The sequence below is a fragment of the Hevea brasiliensis genome, unplaced genomic scaffold, assembly GCF_030052815.1.
Source record: "Hevea brasiliensis isolate MT/VB/25A 57/8 unplaced genomic scaffold, ASM3005281v1 Scaf5, whole genome shotgun sequence".
Lineage (NCBI taxonomy): Eukaryota > Viridiplantae > Streptophyta > Magnoliopsida > Malpighiales > Euphorbiaceae > Hevea > Hevea brasiliensis.
In genome coordinates, this window is record NW_026615028.1 from 1,567,356 (window position 1) to 1,584,716 (window position 17,361).

The following is a 17,361-nucleotide window of genomic DNA, read 5'->3' on the forward strand; positions in this document are numbered from 1 at the left end:
TAATTAATTAAAAATAAAATATATAATTTATAATAATATTTATAAATTTTTAAGATATTATATTGTATCTTAAATGAATAAAATTTTAACTTTTTTTTTCGCAAATTATTATGCTCAGATATTATTAATGGAATTTAAGTTAAATTTAAATATAGATAATTGTTAGATATTCAAACAATTAAAGTAATATATTTAATAATCTCATTAAAAGAATAATTGATAGCTAATAAAATATTTATCAGCTATATTTTTTATCAACTCTATAATAACAGCTATTCATGAACTGTTATATAATTTTTTTATTATTTGATAATAAAATTTTTAATCTTAATTCAACTAATTCTTAAATCTTTACTAATGATATTGATTTTTTTTTATTTTATAATATTATCATTTATAACGTCAGATTTAAATTTTTTCTATTATTATTAATGATATAAAATATAAAATATTTATTTATTATGAAAATATAAATATTTTGTGTAAAATTTAATATTATAAGATTTTTTTTCTAATATAATTCATGTATTGTTTCAAGAAAAATATAATTACTACATTATTTTTCAATTACATTTTTAGAAATTATTTAATTTTTATTTATTTGTTAATAAAAAATTATATAAATATAATATAATAATAATAATAATATATTTATTTTAATAATAAAATAAATTATTTAATATAATAAATTAATAAATATATATTTATTTTAATATTAAAATAAATTATATATATATATTTATTATTTTATATATTAATAATAACAATTATACATTAATTATATATTATTTTATTAAATATAAAAGTAATATCCAATAATTAAACTAAACGCACTTTAAATCCCTAATAACTGATTGAATGTTACTAAACTATTAGATGTTTTTTATTCAGCTATTTCTTTCAACCCTGTCCTTTCCCACCCCTCTGCTCTTCTCTCTTTGTGCTCTTTCGTTATAGCCAAGTCCCAGGAATGTTATATTTCTTTTTTCTTCTGTAATACAAAAGCATAAATAACAAATATTCATTGAAAAGGTGCACTCCGATTTCCAGTGGCTGGAAAAGCCTGACGTCTTTTACCTTCTGAAAATTCATTGGTCCCATCATCTTTCTGAACACCAGAAATTTTTTTGTCACCCAAAGAATCGAGTGAGCCCTGGTCTTTGTCACCCGCTTCTATAGATCCTTCCTCTGATTCTTTCCCAAATTTGACCCGTTTTCTTGCAGCAGCATAATCAAATGGCTTCAACTGAAGAAGGCCGGTTGGTTCTTGAGATTTCTGGATTTTTTTCAATTGTTCTATTTTGATTACTAGACTGGAAGCACTTTTGGTAGCTTGTTGAGAGAACAGATAGAGATGCATGTTCTTCTTCCTCCATTACCAAACCAGACCCTAATTCTTTGCTATCCCTGCGAGAATCTTTGGTTTCTGAATCATCATTCTCTATAACCTCTACATATGAATCATCTTCCAACACTATAATTTCTTCTAAACTGGAATCGGCAGGCGGGACAACAAAAGATTCTTCTGGATGTGGAATTTCTGAAACTAGAACGGGCTCTTCTTCCAGTAGTTCTGGCAGTTTGTTTCTGTCCAAAAATGAATGGAATGGAAGGCTTACAGAAGTTCCGATCCTTTCCAGCTTGATCTCTTCTTTTTCCTAAATAAAGGGGGGGAAAGGAGTTGAACCAAAGGCAATGGATAACATTACAAGGACTTCTACCTAGTATAAAAGAGCAGCTGAGATGAATTGTAATTAATCTCATTAATATCAATGAAGGGTTTGTTATGACTAACTTAAATGCAGCAGCAAGAATGAGACTTAACGGGAGACCAACAGAAAGAACACGTTCCATGTTATGGAACTCAGATTCAAATAGGAACCAAAAAAAGTGCCAAAATAAAATCTGAATGCCAAAAACATCTTAAACCCATCCCCTATATGCTATAACTCCGGTTAGTGTGGGCCATGTCAATTACATTTCAAACATAAAAAAAATAATAAAAATAAATAAAGCACTGGGCACACTGCCCAATAGAAAGATCAAGCATCCCTCGTCGTGTTGTATTATTTGACATGATTAAAGCCTTATTTAGTATTGTTATTAAAATTGTTATTAAAAAATTATTTTTTTAAATATATTAATAAAAGAATATTAAAAAATAATTTAAAATTAAATTTAATAAATTTTAATTATAAAAATATTAAAATAATAAATTTATTTTTTTCAATAACATATAAAATTTTAATTTTATTTAAAAAAGTAATTTAGACCCTCTAAATTTAATGTCAAACAAGTGCTAAAACGGTCAAGAAAAGTTGAAAAGCAGCAAAAGTTTCACAAGTGTATAATGCAAACCTTTTTATCAATATTAAACCTTTTTATCAATAGATTCGCATGGTGATGTTGAGGGTGTAAATTAAGAAGGATTTATCTTTTGGTCTTAATGAGTTAAGAAGCTTGTAGTCTGACACCTCATGGCTATAAAAGATTGACATGTCATGACTTTGCTCCTTCTCCCTCTGTGCGTCCAAACTTTTCCTATTGCTGCCGTTGAAGATGTTATTAGTGCTGCTCTGTTTGCTACTTGATGGGCTTTTGGTTAGCTTCTATGAAAGTTTGTAAAGTCTGTTGAGTCATTTTTACTTTTGTTTTCGATAATCCTTTCTTATCTTCCCAACATTAATGGTAACCTGTGCCTATTTCTATTACTCGGTGTTTGTGTGTGGTATTGATTGACAGTTATTTGAGTCTGAGTACTAAGCTTGATGTTGGGTAGGCCTAATTATAATTTTATTTGCCTTTTTTTTGGGTTGGAAGACTATTGCAGATAAAAAAAAAAAAAACTTGTTTTGATGAGAATGAAAGGTTTGATTGGGCTTAGACGATGAGGTTTAATTTATAATTATTTTATTTTATTTTATTAATTTAGAAAAAAAATTTAAGAGAATAGACTAAACAGTTTATAAATTAAAAATAAGTGGTTTAATGATATATTTTTTAAAATAAAAATAATAAGTAATTTATTTTATTAAAATATATAGACTGTAATTTTCTATTTTTTAAAAGGAAAATCATAGTGAAAATGACCGTTTTAGTTTGCGGGGGTTTGACGAAAATTGACCTCATTGACCCCACTCGACTTCCAGGCCCGAGCCTTCTCGCTGAGGAAAGGGATCAAAGGAGGAAGGAGCACTCCTCTTTTTCTCCCTAGGGTTTTTTATTTGCTTTCTTTGCTTGCTACTGGACTGGTGTCTCTCATCTTCTTCAACGACCTGTCGTATCTGTTATCACTCACCTTCCCACTAGAATGAGGTATTCTCCTTCTCCACGGGTAAAAAATGAGGGTTTTTTTGTTATATATATATACATATATATATATCTCCCAGTGAAACTGAAACAATTTGTTCAATTTGAATTTGCAGTCGGCATCCGGAGGTTCTCTGGGCTCAGCGATCCGATAAGGTATACCTGACGATTGCCTTACCAGACGCCAAGGATATTTCAGTGAAATGCGAGACTGGAGGGGTATTCAGTTTCTCTGCAGTTGGGGTTCAAGGCGAATCCTTTGATTTCACTTTGCAACTCTATGGAGCCATTATTCCTGAGGTTATAAGATATTTGAATATGTAATATTTGTATTTTCAATTTTATTTCACGGTGGTTTTTCTTTGCTCCAAATTTTTGATAGATTTTTTTTGTCCTCTTGGTTTAGGGCTGTAAAACTAATGTTGGGTTAAGGAACATAATATGTTCAATCCAGAAACAAGAGAAGGGTTGGTGGAAAAGACTACTCAAGTCGGAAGAAAAACCTGCACCTTACCTTAAGGTGGATTGGAACAAATGGTGTGATGAGGATGATGAAGAGACTAATTGTAAGCTGCTACTCATGGCATTTTAATTTTTTTTTTTAATTTAATGAATTTTTTTAATGTCTGTTGAATTTGAGAGGCATATTGTTTCTGCCTCGATGGAATTTAGTCTGCCTTCTTTGTTAGCATTACCTCAAAGTGGCTTGCAGTTAATTATTGTTCCAGCGGAGTAGATTACTGTAATTAATTGTCTTTTATAATGCTTAATTCCTGTCTTAGATTCTTCCAAATGATGGTTTGAATTTTGATGCCTTTCCACGCTCTTATATGGGCTGTTCCAATGTCTGAAAATCCTAATGTAAGCTGGACTTTTCTTGTCTACCCTGAATCCTATGCTGTCTTCTCGTTGAATAATCTCTTGCTCTTGTTAATTTATGGGTGGGCTATACCATATTATCTCTGTTCGGTAGGGAATGTGACTGTTCTCCCCCAGTCCAGTCTATAGGAAGATGTGATGTGTTACTATCATGAGCCCTACTTAATGCTTCTTTTATGTTAAGGAAGTGAAGAATAGATATATTATCATTTGGTAGAAAAATATGGGTGCATCTAAGGATCAGTTCTATTAGTGAAGAAAACTTCTGGTGTTTATTTTCCAATTATTTTAACTGGTCTTGGCATTGGAATGATCAAAATTCAGTTAATATCATCCCAATATGAAGAAAGAAAAAAATGTGTGCTAAAAAACAATTGCAGCTGATATCTGTGGTGCTCAGTAGCTTCAATTTCACAAGTTAAATGTTGGACATTGAGATTGCTGTCCTTGCTTGCAAGACCGTTGTTTTTCCCTTAACGTGGGTACAGCAGTGCTATAGGTTAACATTGTTTTGTTCTGATACTTGTGAATAAACTTATGTCACCAGAATAGTTCTTTGCCATTTCATTCACTGTGGTTTTGAGTGGCATGGAATAATGAAAATAATCCTTTAATACTTCATACCAGACTTGTGATGGTGTTGTTCATAAATGTAGTTATTTTTTAATCTGTATGGTTCTTGAGGGAAAATAAAGGCTAAAAGGTTCATCTACTAGCACATTGCATCTGGATGAAGGATACTGAGATTTAAAATATATATAATTCCTTTTATTCCACTGCATATGTTGCATGGGAGCAAAGCCACTTTAGCAGGTCTTGGTTAAAAGTACACTTTTGTTGGTGGTACTGAACCATACCATTGACATCATTTACTTGCTACTTTATGCCATTTAGTCTATGTGATGACATGATTTATGCATTCTGATATTTAAGCATTCTATGCTTCTTAGGCTGGAGCTGCTGCATGGTACTACCTATAAAAGCGTAAATAATTCAAGAATGTAATTACCCAATATGCAAGAAATGCCAACTTTTTGATTTTTTGTGGCTGCATGAACTGTATCTGATTGAATATTTGTGCTGTTTTGCAGCTGATTTGGCCTCTGATGATGATAATATTGCGGTAAATAGTTTATTCTTTTGATTATTTGGCATATATATAGATTTTACTTGTGCTTGTGTCTCCTTAATGACGTCTTTCCTTTCACAGTATGGTGAAGATGATGAAGGCAGTGACGATGAAGGAATGCTTTGTGAGTTGCAACTTGATCACTTTTACTAAACTGTAATGAGCAATTACAAAATTAGCAGCATATGGGCACTCATTGCATATACACATTGTAAATCATAGTCTATTATGTGTTCCATGTACCTTTTTTGTTGTTATAGTACTGAATTTTCAATGATTGAAGCGGGGTTATTTGTGCTGTATTTTTCTCTACCCTTTTCAGTCCACATGGAAAATTGGCTGATGTGAACCTTTGTTTCTGCTGTTTCATTTATGAGAACATGTCAAAGCGCTATGTAAATGAAAAATAGAATATCATGCCCTGTTAATGTCTCTTCGCACTTCATTAGCATGTTTAACTCTATGGAACTTGAACTGCAGATCTTCCTGATTTGGAGAAAGCCAGGGGAAATTAATGAAGATCAAGCACCTACAAGTAACATGGAAGGGCAGTTCCAATGATTGAAGAAATGTGTTGATGAAAGGGGCATGAGGGAAATTTTAATACATGTTATGCAAAACTACTGCTGTAATAGAAGTTTGTATATATTAAATCTAACGTTGCTTTTAACAGGATTGATTCCTTGAGTCGGGTGATTTTGTTGAAACTAATTTGGGCGTGGTGTGGTTCAACTTATATCATGCGATTCTCTAGTCCTGTCTCTGTAGGAGCTGGGAAATTATTTCAAATGGCGACACCGAGGGACTTACACTATTGATTGAAAACTGAGAAGTTTCGTTTGCTCTAGTTTTGGAGAATTGTTTATATCTTGGCGTTCATGTGTGATACTTGATTATAAAGATAATTGCTCGAAGATATTTGACTAATCAGGCAAATACTCAAAGGGCGATATTTGATTAAATCTTTTAAACGTACTTAATATCTTGAAGGATAAACACCGAAATATCATGAAAAGTATGGCAGACATGTTTTTCTTCTTCCTAACATTCTGTAAAAACAACGTCTAAGAATTCAATTTAACGTTTTGTGGATGTAATTTGTGCAGCATCCAAATGACAGGTGAACAAGATTAAAAAATAAAAAACAAACTCAAAATTTTCTCTCTAAGCTTACAATCAGCAGCAAACAGACAACGCAAAAAGCTGTGTACATAACAAATCAAAACTTTGCTATTACCTACAACTAAGTGGGGTGGGGAGCCTCGTCTTCAATATGTACAGGGATGATTGGGATTGAATCCCACCATTCTTTTAACCTTCTGTTTCCCTGGTCGTTTTGGAAGTGCTGCCCCAGTTTCGATGTCATAATGAAACAGTATAGTGTGATTGCCATGACGATGTACTTTAAGGGTATCACTGCAAAGATGACCGCCAATAGAGTCATTGCTGCCATTGCCATGTCTGCGTGCTGTAAATAAGGATAAGTACTTCAATTGATCATGTCAGTAAGGATTTGAAGCTTGAGTGGTGAAACAAATATCAGAAGAATACAGCAACACGAGAGAAGTTGATTAATAAAGGTTTGCTGTAACTAACCCTTCTAACAATCACCTACACCAGTTTTCAGCAATGGTTTGCTTTTGAAAACTGGAATTACAAGTAGGTAAAACAATTATGTACCTTACGTGCCCCTGAGCACATTATAGACCAGATTTTCAGTATTGCTAAATTTGTGGCCTGCATCATCTCATGAACTGTTCGCAATCCAAATTGAGCTGCTACTATGCTTTCCACTGTAGTTTTTTGGTCTGAGCCAGTATACACTACTATCTCATTGTATTTGTCATGAAGCCTTCCTAGTCTTGCTTGAAGCATCTTTGATACTATCCATAATAGGAGAGCAGCTATAGCCTTTCCAACCCATTCCCTACATTGTCAAGGCATTGTTCATTGATCATACCAATTTCTTGCAAGTTTAAGTAAACACTGCCACGTTCCCCTTTGCACATAAGCAAAGAAAGTTCATGTGCGAAAACTGAAAATAACTTACTTGTAGACAATTACTAACGTTGCAACTAACATTGTGATGGTGATGCCTGGTCTTTCCCATGAAATGACTTCTTGAAACCAAGATACTACACTTTTCAGTGGCTGTAGCAATTCCTACAGCATAATACAAAGCGAAGAATCTATGAAGTCTTGTAGATTGGCATGCATGAAGATCATTTGTGAAGGCGCAAGCAACTTGCACATTCTAAAAATAAAGAACTATAGGAATAAAGGAAAGATACTTGAAACTTTCAGTTATGTTTTCAATTGAAAACACTTGTACTCCTTATCATGTTATTGTTATCAGGGAACAATCATGACAAGTGACATCATGACAAGGTGGTTATATTGCTTCATTGTTAACAAGTGGGGAGTGATAAATCAATAATTCACATTTCCTATTGGTTTTCTTTTGAATTAAGACAAATCCATTATTCGATGGTTTGGTTGGTGCTCTATGACGCTTACTCAGCAAAAATGAGAGGAGAGGCATTATTGGGAAGGGGATTTATTCTAGCTATAAAGTTTAGCACGTTATGAACTTACCATAAGAACAGTGGCACTTTCACTGATTCCTTCCTCTTTCAACCCCTCGGCAGTAGCTTTGGCAATTTCAACATCCTTTGCTTCCTTTCTAGCTTGATTAATGGCACTCTCCAATAAGTGAATGCTGTCTTGATCACTTGTACGTTCCTTGTCCGCTTCTGTAACTTCTATGCTTGAGACTACTGGCTGCAGAGACATGTTCAAGCTCCTTAAAACTGAGCTAGCACTACATGGATGTCCACTATTAACTTTCTTCAGGCTCTCAGCTAGCTCTTCTAGTACATAGTCTCCCTTAGGCAACTCGTCAAACAAAGCAAAGATCAAGAACTTTGTAGGCGCTGGGGGTGATATTCTAAGCATTTCTCTCGCAGCATGGAGCCTTATGATCCCCAATATTGTTCTAGCATGCATTTCCCATGATTGTATTGGACATTCCACCTTATTCTCAGATAAGAATTGGTTCATTAGCATAACTTCCTTGGTAAGTGCAAGCCAATGATCACGTCTAGTGGAGCTAGTCATCTCTGGAAACTCCAACACAATTCCTTCAGATCTAGAAAAAAATGCAATAATAGTAAAACTAAGGTGCATATGCAAGATAACCTATCCTCAGATTAATATTGCATATATATCATATCAGCTCACAGGCACACTTTTAACAACAACAAAATTTATCCATTAAAAATAAGTATAATGATCCAGAAAATCAATAGTAAATTAACTTTTAAGCACATGATGCATTATTCAACATGATAAAAATGTCGACGACTTTGCTTATGCGAATTGATTCTTACAGTTCAGGAGACTCGTAGATTATGGCCTTATCAAAAAGTGGAGCACCCCATGGACCAGTAGCAGTTGGCTTCACAGTGTGTTCAATATCTTTTGAAAGGTCAATTTTAAGGGCATCATCATATGTTATTGCTCCCGAAGCCTCAAAGTATAGAGCATAATTGGTTAGTGTAAGCCTACCTAGAAAATTTAAAAAAATAAAATAAAATAGAATAAAATAAGAACCACCAAATCATGCCTTCAGAAATTGTAAGTGCAGTAAGAAACAGATCAATTACCAGGCCAACTTGTTCCTCCAATATGGCGAACTATTCTCTGTGAGCTTGCAGTCCCCTCAACATGCAAAATAAACTCATCATCTGCAAGCTCCACACCCTTTGGCTTTGTTTGCTTTTGTAAATGCTTTATGCATCTATGAATTGAAGAGTTCAGAGAGAAGGATAGCAAATTAAAAGAGGCATTTTGAGTGCATATATATATGATCATTGTACCAAAGTTGTATAAGTAGCTAGATTTGAGAAGCATCATTACTTGGCAATTTCTTTCAAGAATTTGTCATAGGCAGGGAAGAAAAGGCGGTTGCCTGTAGGTGCTGTAAGAGTTTCAAATGTGAATCTTCCATTAACAACATCTGCAGCAAATGGAACCAATGCTGCCAACCATACAAATGCATCTTCTCCAACACTTGGCTCATCATTAACCTACCAACACAGCACCAGTGAATCATTACTCGACTCAGAATTGAGCAAAGAAGTGGCAATCTAAATAAGCGAAAATTAAGGGTTCTTACAAGAAGCGGCATAACATCTGAATAGAAAAGAGGGATCTCGTCTTCTTCTTGCGCGACTTTTGGCGGTATCTTCCCGTCTTCTCTCGCCTTTCCCTCACACTCCTGTCAACCCCACAGCGCAATAGCCATAGAGAATTATCAATAAACATAAAAGAGCGACTCAATTGGCACGATGGAAATAGTAACAGGAGTTCTAGCTGATGCGTCCAATGAGACCCTTTTCTTGAGAACCAGAAATACATGTCCAGATAGAGAATTTACCATACGGGACTCTTCATCCCTAGAGCTGGGCATCTCCCATGCAAGCATTGTATCGAACGTGAATCGGCTAAATGACCCATCAGTAATCTTTTCCTCTATATACTTACATTCTTCGTGAAGTGCCTTTGAGGCACAAAATTCCACGAATTTCCTCGAGTACCCACTGGTTTCACTCTCAGGCTTCGACTGCCACCCTGCTTCAAACTCCTCCACCAATTTATCCACACTAGTATTTAACTTTCTGCAGAGAAAATTGAACCAAAACAATAAATGCTATCAATAATAAACGGGGAAGAAATGTCGTGTAGCCTGCAGAAACGGAACAGAAACAGAGAGAGAGAGAGAGAGAGAGAGAGAGAGAGAGATTTACAGGGCAGAATTGCGGATGACGTCTATGGCAATGGAAGAGAGATGCTTCATGTTGTTTGAGATGGGAACTTCACATGGGGAAGAGAAGCTAACGAAAGGGTCCGTTCCGTTTAATAGGGAGAGAAGGCGCATGTGTTCGTTGCAATGGCTGCCACGTTTGGCTGGCCATGCAGAGTTGCACGCTTGGTGCTCCGCCAATAACGCCAAAGTTCTTCTGCTCTCTGCTTTCCCGATAGCTCTGTTCTTTTTCTGGACCACGGTCAAGGTTTCACAAGGAATTTTTTTTTTTTAATTTTTCACCTTTATTCATGTTACCATAAGATTTTAACATTAAAAATATTTAATAAGAATTTCTCACTTATATTACCCGTCTCTCCTGTACGTATTCAGCTAATAATTTCCCTTATAAACCAAGCCAATGAAAATCTTCTTTCTTCTCATTGTCATATAAATACTTGAAATTCAAAGGAGACGCTACTAAACCCACACTCCTCTCTCTCTCTCTCCTCAATTCGATGCAATCCAATGACGAAGGAGCTCAATTTCTCTTCTGTGGTTCGCCTCAACATAGGTCATCTCTCTCTCTCTCTCTCTCTCTAGTGATCTTCATGTTCAAATCCTATCTGTGAGCCAAGTAATTTGATTGTTAAGCAACTGAAAGCCTAATTGACATTGTTTTTGTGGGTTGAAGAGCAAAACCAATGCCTCTTTTGGTTAATCGGCCAGGTTTGACGTGTTTTAAGTAATTAATTTTGCTCTTCAACTGCACAAGTTTTCACTGGTTTAGTTTGTTGGATATCGTTTCAGTTATGTTCCTTTCAATTTCTCGGCTGCCAAACAAAGAGTAGAAATTTGTAATTTTGGTGATTTCATATTAATTTTAAGAATTTTTAAGTAATTAAGGGCAGTAATTGTATTGTTATCCTTGCTTTTAATGTTTAGTTCTGCTTTACTAACTGATTGTTTTAATGCTCACAGTTAATGCAACTGATTTGTTATCATTGAAGAAATACGTTTACTTTGCGTGTATTCACAGGAGGGAAGAAATTTTGCACTACTGTTGATACTTTGACGCAGCGCGAACCTGATTCAATGCTTGCTGCTATGTTCAGTGGCCGGCATACAGTGTGCGAGGACCCTGAGAAGGTATTCACTTATGCTCAGTTTTTGTTAAAATCACATTTGAGAAATTATTTGAGGAAGGTCAATACTTGGCTAATATTTTCTTTTCTCATTTGTGATCTTTTATCACTTAAATTTCTTGAGATGCCCATTTATAAGCAACTCTGAGTGATGACTGCCATACTAATGATAGATGCGTTGCTAGGATAATTTATTGCATTTAGAGGTAAGCAATCAATTTTGCTTGAGGGTTGGAAATGCATGAGGAAGGAATTGATAAGGAAAATGGAATAGATCTGTACATTTGATTTCTATTCTTTTCCACTGTTTGACTGAAAGGTTTTGGTGGATTTAGAATGAAAAGAAATCCCACCAAATCTTTTCTCCTTTGGGGATTTTCTAATAAAATAAGGAAAATGACTTTAACCCTTTCCCTTCCACATCAATTGCATCTAATGAATCAGTTTTTTGATAATTTTTTGTAGGGACAATGTTAGTTGAAGAATTGTGTTCTGAATTTGATTATATTGAGTTGTTGCAGGGATATGTCTTTGTTGATAGGGACGGGAAACATTTTAGGCATATTCTGAATTGGTTGAGGGATGGTGTGGTTCCCACACTTACTGATGCTGAATATTCAGAGCTTATGAGGGAGGCAGAATACTATCAGTTACTTGTATGTGGTTAAGCCTAGTTTTCTTCTCTTCTTTTTTCCCCCCTTTTTTCTCCTTTTTTGGGTGCTATGAATGTATGCATTCGTTTTTTGAACAAAAATTAGACAGTTCATGAAATGAAACTATTCTTCCTTTGAGTATTTATTTGTATATTTATTTTTGTACCAGGGGTTAATTGAGGGGATTAATTCTCTTCTGAAAAAGAGAAAGGAAGCTGATGAACTAGATAGTGAATTGACACGAACAGATATCATCAGGTGTATACAATCTGAGAGAGTCCGATTTCGAGGGGTTAAGCTTTCTGGCCTTGATCTTTCTAAATTGGTAATTTTTTTAGTCCCAGGTGTTCAGAAGTGTTTGTTATAAAAGCTCTCTCAAAATCATACTTCATAGATGTCAGTTTTTTGGGTTATTAAGAATACATATATTTGTATTTTCCTGCTGGAATTTGGTCCAGGAAGAAAGTTCTACTTTTGTCAATAGACAATTGTGATTGCATGATATCTTCTGCACTCTTTAACTGCTGCAAGATCCATTGTTGGAAGGCTGAAAATAACCCAGAATGCTAGTTTGGTTATTTTTGTTACATTTCCTCTAACACAATGACATTCATCATTTCCTATGATTTGTGGTTTATTAACATGCAGGACCTTTCATTTGTTGACTTCAGCTTTGCATGTCTTAAAAATGTGTTCTTCTCACGTGCCAACCTTCAGTGTGCAAAATTCCGGGTAGGTTTAACATCATCATACATGAGGAATATATGCAACAGACAACTTCAGTTATTGTCTTTGTGTAGTACTTCCCTGGAACTTTCATTTTTACTCCCTTTACTTTATAATAAATGTTTAATCCCTTTTGTTCAATATCTTAGGAGATGCAATTGTGACAAGTAGATGTTAGTTAAACGTTTTATTTCCCTTATCAAAGTTACCACCCTTAGAAGCGAGGAAATTTTCTGAAAGTTCATTGAAGGTTGATGTTAGGAAAGGGTTTATTTATTTATTTATTTTTTCGGGGGGTGGGGGTGGGGAGGTATAAGGCTTTCACTTTTGAAATTGTTGACATACTATTTGGAATAGGAAGAAATGGAATAAAAATTCAAGACTGGGGCGTACATTAATTATTTTTTAATAATTCCTATTCCCATGAATAAATTAATGTAAGAAATATGAAATGCTTACTTTGAAGAATCTTGATGCTTTGTAATACATTGAAGTTGATTCTAGTGTTTACTTATAGACACCCAAGAGCTATTCTATGCTGTTTCATTTATGATTGCATTTTTTTAACAGAGTACGCTCAAGCCCTATCTTAATTGCAGGATGTTGATGCTGAGGGTTCCATATTTCATAATGCAACATTGCGAGAGTAAGATTCAAATTGAAAATTGATCCTTTTTTGTAAAATTATTATTATGGACTATTTTCTTGATTATTGTTTCTTGCCTAGGGAAGATGCGAATTTACTGGTGCAAATCTTCGTGGAGCTTTATTAGCTGGTGCCAATCTTCAGAGTGCAAATCTACAAGGTAACATTTGGCCAATATGCTGGTAGTTGTTGAGTATCCTTTTAGAATCAGTTGTGTTATGCTTTACGCTTTATGCACCGAGTCACTTTGTTTTGTTTTTTATGCTTTATTAGGCTCATACTCAAGGGTTACCATGACCATTGTACTTTTGCATATAATGTTGGCTCATAATTTCTTGAAATATGTCTTTTGACACCAACACATTCCAGTAATGGCGGATGCCTGATGGTATTGCTCTTGAACTTGAATATTTGCAAATTTTATGAAAGAAGCACTACTTTGCTTCTCTACTGATGGCAAAAAGGTTTGGACTTCTCTTGTCAATGAAATGGAGCATATGGTAAGGTTCATGCATCACAAAATTAAATGAAAAATTAGAAGTACAACAATAAGAATGTTGAGTTTAGAATTGATTTAAAAAAGCGAGTATAATGAGTTGATACCTCTCCCTCCTCTCTGAAATAATTATGGCTTAAATGAGTATAAAGGCCTTCTGAATTCAATTATTTCTTGTTACATTGCAGATGCTTGTCTGGTAGATTGCAGCTTCTGTGGGGCAGATCTGCGCTCTGCGCATTTACAGGTTCAGCATTTATTGATCTTTAAATTATACAGAATTTGGATGTTTGAGCCTGTTTCCTCACCCAGATTTATTTGATGTCAAGACTGCTGATCTTACCAATGCCAACCTGGAAGGAGCTAATCTAGAAGGGGCCAATCTAAAGGTAAAAGGCTTATTGTGCAAAACTATTGGTATTTTCATAAATTGATAATAAGGCTCAAACTGATGAGTATGAATCAGAAAGTGATAGGCTCTCACCTAACTTAGGCCATTAACGGATGTAACAGAACAAAGAATGAGATGGGCATCTCCTCAGAATCAAGTCTAAGGCTAAAGAATGAGTGTCTTCATAAACTGATAATCAGGCATGCATTGAGAGGATGAATCAAATAAGGGGCTTTTTGGGCCTTAACTTAGCCAATTAATTGATGTTATAGAATAAAGAATGAGCTCAAGAAGGGCATCTCCTTCACCTTTGAAAATTTTTTTGGTTATACATGTAGTTAACTCATTGAAATCATGTTTTCTCAGGGTGCAAAGCTGAATAATGCCAATTTGAAAGGTGCAAATCTTCAACGGGCTTATCTACGACAAGTCAATCTTCAGAACACAGTAAGTCAAACTAATTGGTTCATAAGATTTTTAATGGATTTGATATTAACTGGGCAATTTATCTCAATTTCTTGGCCTGTCAATTATAGAATTGTCCTTGCATTTGTCATACCAGTCAGATTCCTGAAATATATGCTTCTAAAGTAGCCATGAGTTGCATGTTTTAGATTTTCATTCTGGTGATTCATTTTATAGTGACTACTTTATCCTTTAATACCAAATCATTAAGTATGCATGAAATACATGGTAAATGCATAAATTTGAAATAGAAGTTCAGAAATGTTAGTGATGACATATCTAGGCGAGATTAATCATATTGTTGCAGAATACATAATAATACCATGAATGCACGACACTTGCTACTAGGAACTGCTTGGGCAATGGCATGATGAAGATCCACTGATTATAACAGAAGAAAAAGAAGGGGGGTGGGGGAGAATCATGACTAAAGTAAGCTAAAAATGCAGAAGAAGAGATCAATATGTTGATGATATTAGATGTTATGCAAATTACTAACCCTAGGAATCTATGAAGGGTGCCTGCTTGTCCAGTTTGGTTCCTTTTTTTCTTTAGTGAGCTTTCATTTGATCTATATTTTTTATGTTAAATGCATCATCTGGTTTAGATATCTAACGTCATCTTATATTTACTCAGCATTTGGAAAATACAAGGCTTGATGGTGCCAATTTGCTTGGTGCGATTCGATGAGATTGGACCAAAGCTGATATGTGAGAATGAGAAAAATATTACTCAGTTGTGAGTAAATCCATTTGTTATCCTTCTTTTTTCCTGCTGGACGTGCATTTCAGTTTGTGAAAGTGAGGTGCAAATTGTCGATGGTTTGAATCAATTTGAAGGACTTGTTCGTATGTGGCTTGTATATAAAGGTTTCATAAAAGGATAAATAATTTTCTAAGATTTTCTGGAATTATTATATTTTTGAGGTTCATGTTCATGCTTACATATTGCATGTTACTGGTGATTGCTTTACCTTCTTTTTGGGCCAAATACATTGTTTCATCCTGAACTTTATTAAAAAAAAAAAAAAAAAAATCTTGTGGTACCCTAAACTTTTAGAATATTCTATGACATATCTCATTTCCTTAAAAGTGGAATTAAAATATACTTAATGTCAAAGGACTATGGAGCGTGAAATGCAAACGTGCTGATGTAGAATATTGTAGCTGATGGGGAGTTAATGTATATATAACATAAAAAATAAAATAATTATACATATAAAATTACCCTAATCCCTAAAGCCTTTGCCAGAAATCCCTAATTTTCCAAATTTATATCCGCCCACATGTTCTCACGATAGCACAAAAACCTTTAATTTTAAATCACAAGTTGCAGATAATGCAACTCTTGATTCTCATTTTCAGCACATTGAGACTAAAGGGTAGCATTTTGGAGCACTAGCTTGTCAATTTTGTGGATGTTATTAGTTATTACTCTTTTTGTATGCCTCTTCAACTCTTCATCCATCTTAGATAGATCCTTGTAACAATTCTTTTCTTGGAAGAGTAACGAAGTTTCACGAGATGGCAGGGAAAGATGAGCAGTTTCTGGGCTCTGAAGGGTTTGATTTTGGATGAGGATTCTTTGGAAATATAAATCACGATACACCAAAAGCAAAAATTAATGGCCAAACTGAGATTTTGATACGACTATCAACTTTTCGAGACCAAAGGCACAAGCGATTGCTTCTCATATTTAAAAAGTTCCTCTCTTCTATTAACCTTCCATTCGGACAATGTCTGTTCTTTGCATTCAAGCAAGGTTGCTTCATCATCTAATGGTTTCTTAGGCAAATAATAAATTGGAGGGTTTGCCTTAATCCTTATAAATTTGCTAAGTTTCTTATGGTGCTCACTCCACCAAAGAAGCATCCATTCCAACTTCTTTTCTACTGTTTCTTCCAAAACGTGCTCTAAGAGTTGGATCTCTCCATCTCTTTTCTACAATTTGTTCATGCTCTTGCATCATGTCCCTATAGGCCCATAACTTGGATATGGGAAGTAAAACCAAGGTATGATCTTACCTCTCCTCATCCATTAACTCATTCTCTTTGACCCATGCGAGCGAGATCAATAATGGAGATAAGCATTACTGTGAAAAATAAGATTATTCTAATTAGATCATTCTAATCAGAGCATATTTGGGATTGTGCCTTGAGGATAGTTTATCAAAAATAGATTATGAAAGTTGCAGAGCGAAATTTGTGATCAGAGAAATATTTAATTCCAAGAGATGCCTAGGTGGTTTTTTTTTTTATTTATTTAAAAGTATATATATATATATATATATATAAGTGTGATTTAATGGTAAGACGCACCCTTTGATAAAATATGATAATTTTGTTTATTAAATTGATGTTGCCATCGAAAAGTGCAACATTAAAAGCGAAAATGAAAAGAACGATGTAGCGACGTGGCTGCAGGAGCAGGCTTATCACCATCAAGGTATGATACTGCCGAACAGCAGGGGAACACCTCCCGTTCTGTCGGCAAGCTACTAGAACGGTCGACGTGTTGGATAACAATTTGTAGGCATAAAGAAAATGATTTTTTCCTATTTTCAACGGTAATAAATTAAAGTCACAGAAGCCACGCACCCCTAGAAATAGAAGAGGATAAAGAAGCAGTGCAGTGGGTCCCACAAAAGTTGATATTTTGTCGACATTATTTGATGCGATGAGAGAGATCTGTGACCACCACCGATTCACCGTCCACATGC

At 34.6% G+C, this 17,361-nt stretch overlaps 3 protein-coding genes across 7 annotated transcripts; 2 read left to right on the forward strand and 1 right to left on the reverse strand.

Moving 5' to 3' along the window:
* Positions 1–3,096: 3,096 nt before the first annotated feature.
* LOC110638428 (co-chaperone protein p23-2) lies at positions 3,097–6,164 on the forward strand. Its single transcript, XM_021788978.2, has 6 exons — positions 3,097–3,315; positions 3,426–3,609; positions 3,716–3,875; positions 5,280–5,311; positions 5,399–5,441; positions 5,798–6,164. The coding sequence occupies exons 1-6, from the start codon at positions 3,311–3,313 to the stop codon at positions 5,830–5,832; spliced, it is 459 nt and encodes a 152-aa protein (XP_021644670.1). The 5' UTR covers positions 3,097–3,310; the 3' UTR covers positions 5,833–6,164.
* A 200-nt stretch (positions 6,165–6,364) lies between these two features.
* On the reverse strand, positions 6,365–10,412 carry LOC110638425 (uncharacterized). Its single transcript, XM_021788973.2, has 10 exons — positions 10,126–10,412; positions 9,756–9,996; positions 9,495–9,596; positions 9,236–9,405; positions 8,983–9,116; positions 8,707–8,884; positions 7,913–8,465; positions 7,368–7,480; positions 6,998–7,244; positions 6,365–6,785 (listed from the first exon to the last, which is right to left on the reverse strand). Exons 1-10 carry the CDS (start codon positions 10,254–10,256, stop codon positions 6,561–6,563), a joined length of 2,094 nt encoding a protein of 697 aa, XP_021644665.2. The 5' UTR covers positions 10,257–10,412; the 3' UTR covers positions 6,365–6,560.
* A 153-nt stretch (positions 10,413–10,565) lies between these two features.
* Positions 10,566–15,586, forward strand: LOC110638426 (FH protein interacting protein FIP2). 5 transcript variants are annotated; one of them, XM_058142462.1, is made up of 11 exons: positions 10,566–10,695; positions 11,161–11,270; positions 11,788–11,922; positions 12,089–12,244; positions 12,568–12,651; positions 13,245–13,291; positions 13,378–13,451; positions 13,976–14,034; positions 14,117–14,176; positions 14,545–14,625; positions 15,280–15,586. In XM_058142462.1, exons 1-11 carry the CDS (start codon positions 10,650–10,652, stop codon positions 15,331–15,333), a joined length of 906 nt encoding a protein of 301 aa, XP_057998445.1. In that variant the 5' UTR covers positions 10,566–10,649; the 3' UTR covers positions 15,334–15,586. The 5 variants fall into 5 exon arrangements, with proteins under 5 accessions (XP_057998445.1, XP_057998447.1, XP_057998449.1 ...); XM_058142465.1 differs by having other exon boundaries at positions 10,602–10,695; positions 11,103–11,270; XM_058142463.1 differs by lacking the exon at positions 10,566–10,695 and adding an exon at positions 10,727–10,850.
* The last annotated feature ends 1,775 nt before the right edge of the window (positions 15,587–17,361 follow it).